The sequence below is a fragment of the Anser brachyrhynchus genome (assembly GCF_964034855.1).
Source record: "Anser brachyrhynchus genome assembly, chromosome: 18".
Lineage (NCBI taxonomy): Eukaryota > Metazoa > Chordata > Aves > Anseriformes > Anatidae > Anser > Anser brachyrhynchus.
The window spans coordinates 13093437-13109331 of NC_137711.1; the positions used below are offsets into that span (position 1 = coordinate 13093437).

Genomic DNA, 15895 nt, shown 5'->3' on the forward strand with positions numbered 1-15895 from the left:
TGTGAACTGATACCTCTGAGTGACAGAGGCGATTTCTGTGTCATGTTCTTGTAGAATTGGCCTTGAGCTGCTGGCTGGTTTTGTTCTCACAGGATGAGGAGTAAAAGACTCAATGTGCTGGGTGAGGTCAGTAGTAGTGCTGTGCTGTAATGCTGCAGAGAGCGGGTAAATACCTTAGGCCTCAGCCAGCTGCATCTTGGGATAACATTCAGACCATATTTTCATCATCCCAGAGTATCAGACACATCTTAGCTGGCCAGAGGGACTCTTCTTGTCTTGAATGTATTATGCGTAGCAGTGTTTGTTTGACTAGCTACTGCAGAATGGTATGCCAAAAATATCCCACCTTCTGTTTCCCTTTTCCTCTGTCTATTTGTAGCTCAGCACAGAATCAGGAACTGTTCCTGATTGGTTGCCACACTGCTCACTGTCAGAGATGCTAAACAGAGCAAACTTTTTTTGAAAATCAGAAAGCAGTTCTCACTAGTTAGGAGAACCTTGCAAATGTTTGACTCAGCAAAAATGTCAGGGGAGCTTGAGCTGGGTTTCAAGCAAGATGCACATCACCTCTGAACCAGTGGCTGTTCTTCCCCTCCCTGCTGTGCAATAAGCATTTACCCCCATTACCTCACTCAACATCTACTCTAGTTCTTCTCCCTGCAGCCAATCCCATAGCAGTCACGTGCCAACAGCTACTGTCTTTGTCACCCCCACTGCTGGCAAGCTCAGCTCCTCTTACTGGAATGATGATGCTGAGTGAATGCAGAGAAGGACCAGGATCCTGCTGCAGCTACGGTTGGGATAGTTGAAGGGCGGGGGCTGCAATCCTGCACGTAGTATGCAGAAGCCTCTGCCATGTCTTCACCAGCTTTGTCATCTGAAACAGGGAGAAGGAAACATTCTGTGTTCCTAGGGAAGGTGCGGTCCAGCACCCCAGATTCAGGGACCATGGGGAACATGGAGTAGCCATTTATGTGCTGAATACTCGATGCCATGTCTCCACTTGGTTTCCTCCTCTTTAATCAGGTAGAGTTGATCTCTATCCTTTTCTGCTGGTGAATTTCTGAATATTTGTTCATCCTTACCCTCCCTAGGTCACATCTTTATTCTCGTGGGAGACCAGCCTCCAGTGGTTGAGTCTAGCCTGATTATCAGTGATGTGGCATTGCTCACATAAAATTTTTCTGTATAGCTGCATTCCCTCATCTTTGCTTCAATGATGTGTAACCTCAGGTTTAGCAGCACACCGAAACACATGCTTTGCAAGTGAGCCCAGTTTTGCAGACAGTCCGTGTTATACAGTGGAAGCACTTGCTCCTTGTTGTTTGCACTCCAGAACTGTAGATTTTTCTCTTTTTATCATGTATGCTGTCCTGCATATATCCATGCTCTTGCTGCTGTATTTTTAGCGTATGAAAGGGGGAGAGAGGGATCCTAAGACTAGTGCTGAAGACTGCAAGGAAAATTCCTGTTACAAGATTCCTTGAAATGCAGAGATTTTCCTTAAATTATGTGTGTGGGTTTCTGCATTAATGCTTGCTTACTGCTGTCTTTGTATTTTCTCTCTCTCTGTGTAGGATAAAGATTGAGGAGGAATATGCTAAAAATCTGTCCAAACTGTCTCAGAATTCCTTGGCTGCTCAGGAAGAAGGGTAAGTTTGTCTCTGTGACTTTTGTAGAAGACAAGAATTTCTAACATAAGTCATTCCTCCCACACAGGTACATGCATTTTTCCTGAGCTCTCCTATTCAGTAGAGGTATATCTAGCGTAGCATCCCGTGTGTGTTGGGGAAGACAGAATTGTTTTGGAGTATTTTTCTTTTGAAGATACTCATGGTAAATTTTTAGGAATACCTATATAGAACCTTGCATTTCCACTGGTGTGTTTAATGCTATCCTTGTTTAAACCAGCAGTCGTTCCTCTAGGGATTAGCATGTGTACATGCTAAATTAATTTGGATATGGAGGAGTATATGTAATATATAAATATACATACTGCTGAAAGCATGTTCACTGCAGAAAATGGAAGGATCAAAGAGGCCTTGGTGAGGAATACAGTGGGATGTCTCTGGCACCAGTGCTCCTTTCACTAACAAAGGCTGAAGAACAAACCACAGTGTAACTTCGGAAGTTATTGAGAAGATAATAGACAATGCATTTTGGCTGGATTGCAATTCTTTGGTAATAATGAAAAAACGATAGTACTCCTGAAGGATTAAAATAGTTAGCTGTGTCTATTCCAATGTAAGCCCTCTCAGTACTGAAAGCCAAGGCTGGAAATAACTATGCTCACCCTAGTTCAGACACAGCGTGTTTCTTCTGGGAGTGAGGCTTCATGGCTTGTTTGCTCTGCTTCCAATAGCCAAGGACAAAAAAGAAAAGAGGCCAGCCAGGGTGGTACTCGTTTAAGCATCTCCACTGACCATGGTTTCTGTTCTTTCTCTTTTAGGGGCAGGTGTCAGCCGGCTCCTAACAAAGCTAACACTGCTTTCTTCCACATCCTCCTCGTACTATCTACTACCCTCAACAGGAGAGAGGTGGAAGGCCTGAGAAAGCAGAAGGGGGAGAAGAAGCAGGAGACAGGAGATGAAAAGAGAGAGGGAATGAGAACTGAAGCTTAGAAATGTTAAAGTAGGGAATTGAAGGGGGTGAGGAGCAGAGCACCCCTGGCAGTGCTCAGAGCTCCCTTTAGATGTACAGGGAGCCAGGAACACCGCTTGGTGGTGCTCTGCCTGGAAGGGTGGCAAGATGAGGGAATGGAAACAAGTCCTCCTGGAATTTCTCCTCTTGGTGCTGTGCTGGCCATCATGGTTAGGTCCAGAAAGAGGTTAGTGAGAAGATCCTGGGAATTGGTGAGACCCAGAAAGGGGAAAATTTCCATTTAAAAAAGTGAGGTAGGAATACCAGCAAACAAGAGGACTTGAAGGAGTCAAACATGGGACTTAAACCCAGCATTCTCAAAATACACGTTTACCAGGGTCTCCCTCTCATTCTTGAAAAGGTGTGAGTCAGGGGACCTCATGAACTGCTCTGTGAACGCAACAGTTTCTGCTGCTGTAATACTCCACAGAGCATTTTTTACCTTTGCTGTCCAGCCATCTGTGGAATTAACTGTGGAATTAACTTAAAATATGGGCTCTATTCCAGGATCCTCTACCCTCCTCTGGTGGTAATAGCACCCACCATCGTTTATGTGAATGGGACATGAGGGTGAGGAGTAGGGTTGATCTGTGTTGGTGTGATCGTTCCGGCCAGGCTGCTGTGAGTATAGTGCTGTTGCATAGGCACGTAAAGCAATAAAATCCACAGTCATTTAACTCATTGTAGTTGCTTAAGAGACAGAAGATGCTTAGCATGCTGAAATGCCTTCTTTATTTTAATAGATGAACTACCATCATGCAGCTCAAATACCTAATACCAGTAACAAATAGACAATGGGAGGGGACTTCGGGATTTAACTAGGGAAGGAGAAGAGTTGGGAGTACTTACCTAAGTGAAGCATTCTCAGAGTGTTCAGCTGCAATGGACACCATGCTAGACTCAACTTAGAGGAGGAACAATGACAGAGATTACAGATCATTAATTTGAAATTCCTGATGAAACATTTTTTTAGGCTACAAAGAAGAGGCAAATATGACTGTCTCTGGAAAGAGGTTTATGGGATAGAGAGGAGATGGGAGATTGTAGATCAGTTGGCTTTATATAACCTCAAGAAAATGATTGAATAAGCAGTCAAGCTTTCTAGAAGCACTTAATGGAAAACAAAATGATGAGCAATTATTTTGGATGGATACAGAAGAAACTGTGCCAAAGCAACCTAAGTCCCTTTAGTGACAGAATAACAGGCCATGTGGAAGAAGGAGTCAGCATCATAGCTCTTAATTTAGTGTAGCTTTTGACAATGGGAGATTCTTGTAGGCAGGCAAGAAAAATGTGGGCTAAATAAAGGCTGAGGTGCAAAACTAGGTATGAAATCCTACTTGCTACTTACAAACAGAAAGTAGCTGTGGAGTGAGAGACCACAAGGTTTGTCCCAAGCCCAGATTCTTTTTTCCATATTTTCATTAATGACCTATCATAGAAGAAAGAATGGGTTTATTGAAATCAGAGATGATGAGACAAAGCTACGAGGGACGATGTAAAATTTGAAGAAAAGATTGCAGTTCAGAGTAATTTTGAAAAACTAGAGAAATTAACTGAGAGAAATTGAGATGCATTTCAGTAAGGACAAAGTACCAAGTTTTTATACTTTCACATGATGTGAAAGATACAGTTACATAACAGTTTGTGGGAGAAGGATCTGGTTATAGTGAATCACAAGCTTATTCATCAACAGCTTCATGCTGTTGTCTGAAAAAGAAATCATATTGAGATATGCAAAAGAAAGAGTGTCTCATAGAAAATATTTTATTACCAATTTAGCAACTGGAAGACCTCTGCTGGAAGTCAATGTATTTTTTGTTATGACACATTAAGAGGAATCTAGGCTGCTGGAGATGGTCTAGAGGACCATCGTCTGGAAAATAACTTGTCTGAAGGAAAAAGAAGGTGGAGAGAGAGACCCAATAGTTTTCAAATACTTCTTCACAGAGAAGTAATATAACCAGTTCATCAAATCTAAGATATAAAACAGAAGAGGCAATGGAAAAACTGCATTAGTGAAGATCTTAGGTCTTTTCCAACCTTAATGATTCTGTGATTCTATCTATGTTAAGTATTAAAAAATAGAAATCTTGTTGTGGCAAGGATAAGATAGTGGAGTATCTTGCTTAAAGAGACTGGCATCTCTGTAACTCATTACGAACAGTGTTTTCAGAGATCTTCCACATACAGTCCAAATACAATTCTTCCTTGGTCACAGAGATCAGTTATCTTCTCAGATTTCTGCTTTCACTTTTCCATGATTTTGCAGAGCATGATATGCTACAAAGCTTTGGTATGTCATATGAAGCTGTATGATTAGTCTTGCTGGGACGATATACAGAAAACAGGACACTGATCGTTGTTGCACTGTGGTTTTTTTCAGCACACTGGGAGAGGCTTGGGCTCAGCTAAAGAAGAGTCTTGCTGATGAAGCAGAGGTTCATCTCAAATTTTCTTCTAAGGTAAGTAATTAGTTCTTCCTTTTGCAAAAATCTTTGCCCTGTAATTGATACGTGTGTCCCCTTCAGTGGGTGTTTCTCTAGTAGGGAAAATACTTAATGCATATGGTACAAATTCTGAAGAACTAAAAAGCTGGTGAATGAGCTTTTTGAAACTGTCCATTTTTTCCTGTCAAAATCGTAGCTCATTTAATCCACCTGATAAGTAAGCTAAAACACTTCTAGCCTTAGTTTTTCGTTAAAAGAAAAAAAAAGATTCTAAACGTTATTCACTTAGATATCAAAGTTCCAGCCTGTTTAAGTAAAATTTCCTAGAGCTTGTACAGATTACTTCTGTAGAGGGAGAAATTTAAAAAAAAAAAAAAAAAATTGGTTTCTCACAAGAATCTATTGCACCTGTCTGCAAGGAAGAGAAGCAGGATTCTGACTTCATGTTATTAGTGTTTCTGAAAACTGTGGTGAGAATTTAAACTTAGTGTTATTTTTAGATCTTCTTTCAAATGATGCCCAGGGAGATTTCTTGTACAAATTATTGTATTTCATCTGTTTTTTTTTCTACCATGTGACATATTCTTGCATCATGTTACATTGTGTTAACCTCTGTGGGTGATCATGTTCAATATCGATGCAGATATCTAAGCACAACAGCCATGTTCTGGAGGAAAATTATAGCTCTGCAGTGTTTGTAAGCGATTATGCAGATGTTACTCAGGCAACCAGCTGCTGCTGGTAATCCACTGCTCTGCTTCAAACTTCTACTTCAAGGTTGTAATTAGTGAAATACTTTTTGCTTCCTGTTGGCCTACTGAATTGATTTCCAATGGGAAGAAGTGTACCCTCGGTGTTGTGTGCATGTTTCTGCTTAAGTCTCTCCCATAGTGGTGCAGAGATATAAGGTCTCTGCCCTATACCTGATAACTTCTTTTAGCAAACGTTTTGAGATTTCAAGTTCTTCGTAGCATCTTAGCCATTTAGTGATAAGTAGATGTCAATTTTGTCTATATACAATAAGGCTTTAATTCTCATCATCTTAGGAAACCAGTTCATGTTTTTTTGTTTGTTTTTCATCCACTGCATGCATTATAAAGTCTTTTAGCAAAATATTTTAACAGAAAAGAATAAATATGGTCAACTATAATGCAACACCTAAAAGCCTCAGCCAGTCTGTGTGATAGCGTATGGTATGGCTTTACAAGACAGAAGTTCAAGTAGCACAATTAATGATGCCAGAAGGAAGATGACAGCCATCACTGAAAAGCCTCTGTGACTTCCTGCACACAAAAATGGAGAAAGCTGTTTTGTTCACATTTTGAGCCTCTTGGTGATGCATTTCCCATTTTTTTAAGGATATCAAAATTTCCAGTCCCATTATAAAATGCGTGAAATAAACAAATGTCTTTATTTTTTGTTGGGCAAGGAGAGCTACCACTGAAATGTACTCCTGTTTGGTGTCTCTAGCTCTGGGGAGTTTTATGAGGGTCTTTACAGCAATGCCTGCTTAGTCAAGTCAAGTCAAGTTGCCATCTCTCTTACTGAGGATGACTGACTCATCTTGGGTTGTTTACCGAGGTTAATTCATTTATTGGTAGGGGAATCCGAAGGGCTTTCAGAGAGTTTAGCCTGTTTGAAAACAGGCATCTCTATCAATTGTGATACGTTGCCTCTGGAGTTCATAGAAACTATCCTGAACTTCTCTCTGTGCCATTTCTTACTTTCATTGAGCACTGGAAATGCTTCTGGCACAGCTGTAGGTTTGTACCTCAATATTGAGAGAGCCTTTTCACAACTTTGTGGTTCAGGATGGTGGTACAGATCTCTGTAAGCTTGTCTGGGGTCATCCTGATGAGAGTGTCATAAAAATAGCATCTAGAGTTTTCTAGTCCAGCTTCCCAGTGAGAGCTGGCCTATCACCCGCAGTGGATCAAGTCAGCTACATCTTTGTCTAGCAAAGTCTTGAATATCCCTAAGGACAGAAATTTCAAAATGTCTCTGTTCAGCCTGTTCCAGTGCCCCACTACCATTCTTGCGATACTTTTTCGTAAATGATATTCAACCTGAACCTTCCAAAGATCAATTTATGGCCATTGTCTGTTTTGTCTGTCATTGTCTGACATTGCCTGGCCCTACAAAGAAGAATTTGTCTCTTACCTTTGCAGCTGAACTTCGTGTAGTTGTAGGTGATAATAGATTACCTCGGTGCTGCTCTCCACCTGCATTATCAAGCCTAGCTTTACTAACCTCTCTAGGATGTGGTGTGAGGCCTTGGCTGTCTTTGTAGAATCTCCCCACTAAAAAGCTTTACTGAGCTTGAATGAAGGAAGTTTCCTTCTCCATTAAAATAGCACTGCAGAAAGGCTAAAAATACTTGGTTTCGGGGACTGTTTAATATTGCTCCACTGTGGGCCATGTGAGGTGATTATGGACTCACTTGTGTTGAAAGAGCCCAGCATCTGCATTGAAGGGACAATAGAAAAAAGTAGTGGGTTGCTTCTGGGGAGGTGAAATATCTTTATCCCTTCAGAGCGCATTTCGAAGAAGTCAAAGAGCAGTGGGATACAGACTCTGTCGGAGTTGAGTATTACTGACTATAAAGCCCTGATTGTAAGAGACAAGTACTTGCAGTCATGTAGGAAGTCTTCCTGAGTCCATTTCACAGTGATTTCTTGCCATTACTTCGAGGGGTTCAGCTAGGCTCCTTTATACTTAGCATAAATAAATAAAATGTATCTTTAATGCATCTGTTTAAACTGTACAAGAAATGCAGGTGTGTAACTTCAATGTGTTGAGTAACCTTACTGCAGTCAGGTTTAGCAGGTTTTACTTGTGTACTTTCTGGGAGGTAAGTTGCATCAGTTAGGTCAGAGTTGGAGCACCTCAGTACTGTGATAATTGTCTGAAGTTTGATCTTATGTCTAAGAAGAGGGATACAGTTTAACAGGGGAGGAAGACAAAATTTCTACCTTTCTGCTTCCTTCAGTAAATACTCACTTAGCAGAGCTGCCTTGTGAGGAGCTGATGTTTGCAGCAGCATCACTCCAAGTTGTCTTGGGCACAAGAAGTGTTGCAGTAAACCACTGCCTGTGTCTGCAGCATTTGTATTCTTAACTCTGTCGTGAGCTCTTCTCAGCAGAAGAGCCAGGAATTACTGCCCAGCTCCTCATTATCACCATTTCTTCTTTATGTTTTCTTTTTCAGCTTCAGAGTGAGGTAGAAAAACCCCTGCTCAACTTCAGAGAGAACTTTAAGAAAGACATGAAGAAGTGTGACCACCATATTGCAGACTTACGGAAGCAACTGGCCAGCCGCTATGCAGCAGTTGAAAAGGTGGGAATAGAACAAACTGGAGAGTTTGAGATACTGCTGTCTGGGACAGAAAAACAACTGCAAGTGGAAAGTTTCTATTTTACGATGAAAAACCACAGATTTCTGCTGAGTGCTTTCTGCAGTTGGTTATTCTTTACTGGGCTGCAGGCATAGTTTGGTGTTTTGGGAAAGTGGGTGCTGCAGACAGTGCTAATGTGTTACTGCCAAAGTAACTTTTTGTTGCATCTTCTCCTTTCCAATTTGGGATAATATATTTCTAATACATTTGATGAAAATACTCTTGGCTCATGTGCATCCAGAAGTCATATGTATTGCCCACAAAATGTTAAAGGCATTGCACTAGAACAGCAGCAGGGTCAGGCTAAAAGCTTGTATGGCTCAATATCCTCTTGTACAATGGCCAGAAGCAGATGGCCAAGGAAGGGTAGCCTTAAACCTGGCACGATAATTTGCAAACCTCCTACTTCCAGTTTTATGTGCCTCACAGCAAACAGCAGCACCCTGGTTTCAGGGACTATTTTAATATGATCATCCAGTAGTAGCTGAGGTCATGACTAAAAGAAACTTTTGTCTACAAATAGTTCTGTCTTCTCAGTAGTTGGCAGGAAACAGATACCTGTGGCTCAGCTGCCAAGACACTTACCCCAAATGGTGTGGCTGTTTGTTACAGTATCCTCAACCAGTATACTCTTGGGTATGACCTGGAGAGGAAAATGTCTCTCTCAGTTAATGCAGGAGGTTGTTTGGATTTCCATTAAGGACCAGAGTGCACATGAGAAAATTTGCTCAGGGGCAGAAGTGTGGCAGGATACACAAGATTATTAGACTGTATGTATGCACGGAATGCATTTTGCTGTAAAATTCTTAGTTATTTACCATCACATCTGCAATGAAACACAGTCCTCGGTAGGATACTGAAACGAATGAATCAGAAATAGGAGTCTAGAGAAGGAAGAAAAGAAAAATGCTGTGTCAGCAGTTTGCCTGAAGCACACAGCTTCTCACCATATTGCTTTCCTGCAGCTCCACCTTTCGACCTACCAAGCTAAGACCAATGTCTATAAGTGAATTGAAAAATTCAAGTAACACCTCAAAAGCATTGTAAGTTACAGGAAAACTCCAAGGTGCTAACAATATATAGTTATCCAAATTTAGTTTTAGATGCTGGAGAAAGAACAAATAAGACCTATTTTATAACAAGTGAAATAGTCTGGACAAAGCAATTTTTTTTTTTAAATATATTTAGGCACCCTCACCAAATGGGGTGACAGCATGCATATATGGTAATTATAATTCAGATGCTTCACTAATTTGCTGGTATAATTTCAGTAATTATACTGATAAATCAGGTTTTAAAAGCCTGAAGAACTTTAAAGTAAGGTAATTAAATTATCAGTTGTAAACAGGTCTCAGGTTATTGATTTCTATGTTATGAACTGCTGTAGTCACGAACCTGAACTAGTTTTTCTAAAATAAGTCTAAGATTACCTATTGCTAAAATTTCTGATAAATATATATTGAAACCAGAGGGTAGTTGAAAATAAATTCTACAGTGTACTTGAAATTCTTTCAACAATTCAGATCCTAAGGAGAGAAGTAAGTGGAAGAAGTATCTTGGTGATACTGGTTAAGAGAGTTGGAAGAAGCTACAGCTCCCTTTTGTTCCAGAAATAATGAGAAAGTTACTAAAGAACATGACAGTCTGATGATGCTTTTTGTACAGTAAGGCAGATAGGCAGAGACCTATGGGAGAGTCCAGATGGTCAGTGAAAAATCCTAATAAGGCACTTCTTTGAACACCACATGGTGTCCTAGGAACTTGAATCCTTGTACTTGAAACTGGGTTAGAAACCTGACTTCTTACTGACACATTTGTATGAAAAAGTCATAGATGTCTGAAAGCAGTTGGAAGCTCTTTTCCTGTAAAAACATGTGATCTTCTTTAATTAATCCAAGGCCCGGAAGGCCTTGACGGAGAGACAGAAGGATCTGGAAGCAAAAACGCAGCAGTTGGAGGTGAAGCTCAGCAACAAGACAGAAGAGGAAATTAAAAAGGCAAGGCGGAAGTCCACTCAGGCAGGTGAGTACCTGTGACCAGGGGCCATCAGGAGTTAAGTGCTGCACCAGGAAAGCCACCAAGAAGATTGTGGCAGGAAAAACTGGGATAGAACTGCCTGTCCATCTGCATTGTTTTTTTTAAGATTCCAGCTATGAAGTCAATGTGAAGCATGGTATGGATATGTTTGGTTTTAAATCCTCTGAAGAGGAGAATTCTCTTCAAAGAAAAAACTAAGCCGGGTTTTTCTAAGTCAGACTTCAGAAAATGATGGATGATTTCAGTAACTGGCCAAAAAGAAGAGTGAATTATACTTGTTTTCTAAAGGTGTGCTAAGATAACAGTGTTTGCAAAACTTTAAAAGTCAGATTCAAAGAAGCTTGTAGTAGCCTGAAGTGATTTTGAGATGGAATTGGGGTACAGTAAACTTATTTAGCCTGCATACACGCTTCAGATTTCAGACAGAAACATCTCTATTGTGGCTTGATGTTGATCTTGCTGAGACAACGAGATGCCTGTCTCCTACCTGAGGTCTCTGTTTTTAAATCCCTTAGGGTTTTCCAGACATGCTTGTAACTTTTTCAGGTTGTATTTAGTTCAGTTGAAAATCTGCCAAAGGAGGACCTATTGCCATTCAGGTAGCAGACAGGTGCTTGTCCAGAATGCAGCAGACCTATAGTTTAGGCTCTCTCAAGTCAGGGTTATAAACATACAGTTGCCCATCCACAAAGAAGTGTAAGCAAACTATGGGGTGTTCTGGGATAAGATTGCTCTGCGTCGCTCCTGTTGAAGCTGGGTTAGTGTGCAACCATGAAGGCAAGTTTTATGGGTCCAGAAGGAGCAAGCAAGAAGGAGTCTGAATCTTCCTGTCAGCTAGGGCATCCAGATGGCAAGCAAGGAGTTCGGGGCTTTTCTTGGTGTGATCGTGGATCTGCAAATTCACACTTTCAGGTATATTCAAATACTCTACCAAAGCACTTTTAGCCCCAGGAGCTCTCAGAGGGACAGGCACACTACAGGCTTCCCCTCCACACATCATGTACAGAGTATGGAGGTAGCGTGGCCCACCCCATATCCTGAGTTTTTCTGAACTTCTGGCTGAAACATAGCACTGTTTACAGTTCAAGCTAAGTACAGTCTTAGCTTTTAAACTTATTGTCAATTTTTCACAGCTCAGTGCCATTTATTACTGCAGTGAAAGAGAACTAGGTGGTACCAGCCTCTGTTCTCCCACAGAAAGGACCTTAGCCTTTCCTGATTCATGTGCAGCTCAAGTTCTGGAGGTTTGTCTTCCAAGTGGTGTCTACACATGGTTCTTGTTTCTCTCATGGGACAAGCCTTATCAGTCTTTGATACCATCTTCATAGATTTTTCCTCTCTGTAGAAGTTCCTCAGGTAACCATTGCATACACCACAAGTACTGGCAAGGTTAAGGCCCATATGACTAATCCTATTTACAGTTGTTTGGGGGACTGCATCTGATTTTTTCACTTGTCTGAAGTTCCTGTCAAAGGTAGTTACAGATTTTTGCTCAACTGAGGATGTTTCTTCCTTAAATTGTAGTTCCTTCCTTGGTTATTCTCTAAGTCACAGTTGCCCCCAACCATGTGGGTGCCTGTTACACTGCCTTTTTCACAGAAAGTGAACTTTCTGTCTATTTTTCCTCTGTTACTTAGTGATTAAAATGATTTGTTTAAGGAATACTGAGAATATTGTAGCGTGTGTTATACTGTAGTGAAGATGAAACTACTCGATGTGATTTGTGCATGTGTTTTACGGAGTCAAATCACTTCCATGGGATCCATGTGCATCCCTGTTCGTGCCTTTGATAAAAATATGTTTTAACTAGGGCTTCTGTGGTTCATCCTTTCATAGGTCTGTCTTGGTAGAGTGGTCCTTAACAGTTTTAAAACTCTAAGGCTTCTCTTGGCTTGTCTGGGTTCTGAGGACACTGATGAGAGTCATTTACAGTTTGACCGTATGTATAGGCAGCCATCTGAGGAGAAACAAATGCTGTGTTAGTGACAGGAGGCTCCTTGATAAATGTTCTTCTTCTGTCTCTCTGCAAATTCACAACCTCTCTGTTCACTTGGGTCTTCAGAAATTGTTTGTAATAGTTATTTACCAAACAAACAGAGGAGAGATGAAGATAAGAAGGGAGTAACCAAGAGTTTGGGCTTGAGTCCCCCCATCACTGTCCCAGACTGTGCCACTGTTACAGTGCATGGAAGGGGGAGGACTGGCCTTATCCCCACAGTTACTGCTACCCAGCAGCGTTTCTGGGGTGCTTGGGATGTACACAGCAGCAGCATTAATGATCTAGCTTTGAAATTAGGCCTGCTGCAAGTGAATGGTAGGACTAGAGACTTCCAGATACCACTTCAAACCACACCCTTTCTATAATCCCACCACTTACTGATAAGTGATGTTGCTTTTTCCTTCCTTCCATGTCATATGTTCTATGACTTTCATGTTTCTGGCTGTATAGTGACTCAGATTCACACAGGTGGGTGGAGATTATAGACTTTGGTTGCCACACCAAGTTTTAAGTCCATGAGGCTCAAATTTTCAGATGCATTTACTTCTTTGACACTTCTCTGGTCTATGTAGTCCTGTTCTTAAAGCTCAGTTCTTCCCTGGTTTCTGTATAAAGATCTTTTTATACCTAAAAGAACTGTATGAATTTGAACTGTGGACCAAGACATTACAACGATTAGTGAAGGAATAACTGAGCCTCGTTTAAAGAAGAAAGAGAATATACTAGTCAGAAAGTGGTAATCTCAAACGTGCCACCCACTTTACCCTCTTTGTCAGAGCAGAGCTCTACAATGGAGAAAATTTCAAGTAACGCAATAAGGTGTGATTATTGCCCTGAACAAGAGAGGAAGCCAGAGCCAGACTGGAATTGTGCATCTTCAGAAGAAGGAGAATATGAGAGTGTGCAGCTCAGTTGAGGTTGCTGCAAAAAAGCTTCCCTTGATCTCAGAAAGCTTGAGCCTGATGCTTCTCTCCTGTTTTAAACCTGTCTTAGAATGCAGTCTGAACTACAGAGCTGCTATCCTGCAGCTCCATAACTCAATATTATGATTTCCCATTTTAATTATTTATTTTTTTGATATAATTTTCTATGACCAGCTTTAATTTAACTGAAGTAACTATCTTTCATAGTTCTGGTCATTATATAAAATATTACTTAGTGTTCATATTTTCATTTTAAAATTTTCTCTTTCTCCTTCATGGTTTCTCACCCCAATCACTTGATCTTTAAGCAGACATCAATTGCATACATTTCGTTCAAATTGTTTTTATTGTGCCTAACAAATACCATCTAACAATTGTGTTCAGCTCTGCCAGGACTGACCTTCAAAACTTTTTGATCCGTATACAATACATGAACTACAACTTTCTTTTAAGCTTCATAATATAGGCTAGAGAGGACTAAAGTGTTGCTGTCTTGAACTTTTCAGGAGATGATCTGATGCGTTGTGTGGATCTTTATAATCAAGCACAGTCCAAGTGGTTTGAGGAAATGGTGACCACCACTCTGGTATGTAACTCTGTTTAGCATCTTAAGTTTATATAGCATTGCAAAGTTGTAATATCAACGTTGCAAGTTATTAAAAGCTTACTTAGCTAGTTACAGGGAAAAGCATTGGGAGAATTAGGTGATAACTCTCCTGTGGTATCTTGTGTTCTCAGTTCTAAGAAAAACATATCATTTGCGGAAGGCAGAAATAATTGTTTCTTTGCAGAAGACTCTAAACCAGTTCAGAGCTGCCTATGGGCTGGAATGCTGGAATTGTCCCCAGGAAGGATGAAGTAATGAGCAAGGAATACATGGAAAGACACACATTAAATCACTGAATCCATTTATAAATTAATGAATTTTTGTTTCTATGATTTTAAAGTTTCTTCACAAGTATTGCTGGCTCAGTAGAGATATCATTTAATTTCTTACTGTTCTTATTCTCTGATGCTAACACAGCTCACAGTATTCACCCTAAGGGCATATGCCTTCAGGATTAGTCACTAGCATACAAAGATACTCTTCTAGCTTTGATGTGCTGTATTCCTTGAAATATGCATACGTTAGCTTTAGGGCTCCTCCCTCATGCCATTCCTTAGAGCCCTTCTGAATGACAGCCAGTTACTTTCAAAAGTGGGAAATAAAAATATCTTCTGTGGGTATTTTCCTCACTGGACAAACACAAAACTTCAGACTCCTCCTAATAAGAAGCAGAGTCAATTGCTCAGCATTTAGAAGTGTGTCAGTGCAATATTTAATGTGCACTGAATAAATAAAGGCAGATGGGGCATGGAAATTCAGGAGGCGGATATAGTCCCAAAAGCAGAACAAGAGAGGAAAAGTTGGCAGTTCCTGTATGTAAGGGATCTGATCCTCCTCTTACCTGCACTCGTGTTTTCTCACTGATAAGTGCCAGAGGTGTGGCCATATGTAAGTTGCATATTTGTTTCTGGGGAATCAGTACAACTCAAGTGCTTTTGTCATAGCCTGTAGCCTGCACAGTAGGTTGGTTTGTTGTGAGATGGAAGCTGAGAAACATTTGAATATATGTCTCAGTATAATCAATATAAAATCTAAGTTCAAAAACAATCTGCATCTGATCTGTTCATATACAACACACAGTCAAGAGAGTCAGAGTTTGAAGATTTGAGTTTCCTTGTGTGCGTTCTTTCAGGAAGTTTGTGTTGCACATGCAATGCACATTCTTTGTGTCGCATGCTCATCAGCATTAGGACAATGGGTTCTGTTTCTTGGTCCCACATACATGTGCCCTAAGTAAGGGAGTCTGAGTTCAAACTGGCCCAGTTTTTTCCATAAGCTCAGTACGTCAGCCAGCAACATCAGTAGATAAGTTTTTCAGTCCTGTGCATACCATGAGCTCCTTTGCTCTTCTAATTCCCCAGGCAGATAGTGTGCCACCTGAGATTTTCGTGCTGTAAATCAGGGATCTGTTTCCCACAAGACATTTAACAAATAGCAGTAAGCACAGTGAAGGCAATGAAGCAGCCTGCCTGCTTGTGTATGCTGAGGCTGCACTCACCATGGTGCCCAGTAAGCAGACATCAGAAATGCTCTCTGAATGCAATTTTGGTTTAAAGATTTGACCCCACTAATGTACCTGTGGATGCAGAACTTTCTAGTAATACATCAGAGGGGAGTGTTAAGCCCATTTTAGTTTGTATCCTTAGAGATAGACTTCTGTGGCATGCTGCTTCTACTACTCCCACGCAGGTGGCCAAGGAAAGGACTAAATGCAGATTTTGACGCACAGTAAGAGTATCAGAATCCAGGAGGCATACTGCCCTCCCCAGTCCTAGCTGGCCTTCAGAGAAGAGGGAGGCAGAAAAAAAATCAACAGGAAAGTTAGAAACCACCTGTCTTTTCAAC

At 40.8% G+C, this 15895-nt stretch overlaps 1 protein-coding gene across 5 annotated transcripts in view; it reads left to right on the top strand.

Annotated features, from left to right (window-relative positions):
- Positions 1 to 15895, top strand: part of GAS7 (growth arrest specific 7) — a 113235-nt gene that overhangs the window by 84919 nt on the left and 12421 nt on the right. For all 5 annotated transcript variants that reach the window (XM_080560523.1, XM_080560525.1, XM_080560524.1 and 2 more), the window contains 5 exons: positions 1578 to 1652; positions 5027 to 5105; positions 8298 to 8426; positions 10383 to 10506; positions 13950 to 14029. In XM_080560523.1, the coding sequence (XP_080416649.1) occupies positions 1578 to 1652; positions 5027 to 5105; positions 8298 to 8426; positions 10383 to 10506; positions 13950 to 14029 (487 nt within the window). The remainder of the gene's footprint in view (positions 1 to 1577; positions 1653 to 5026; positions 5106 to 8297; positions 8427 to 10382; positions 10507 to 13949; positions 14030 to 15895) is intronic.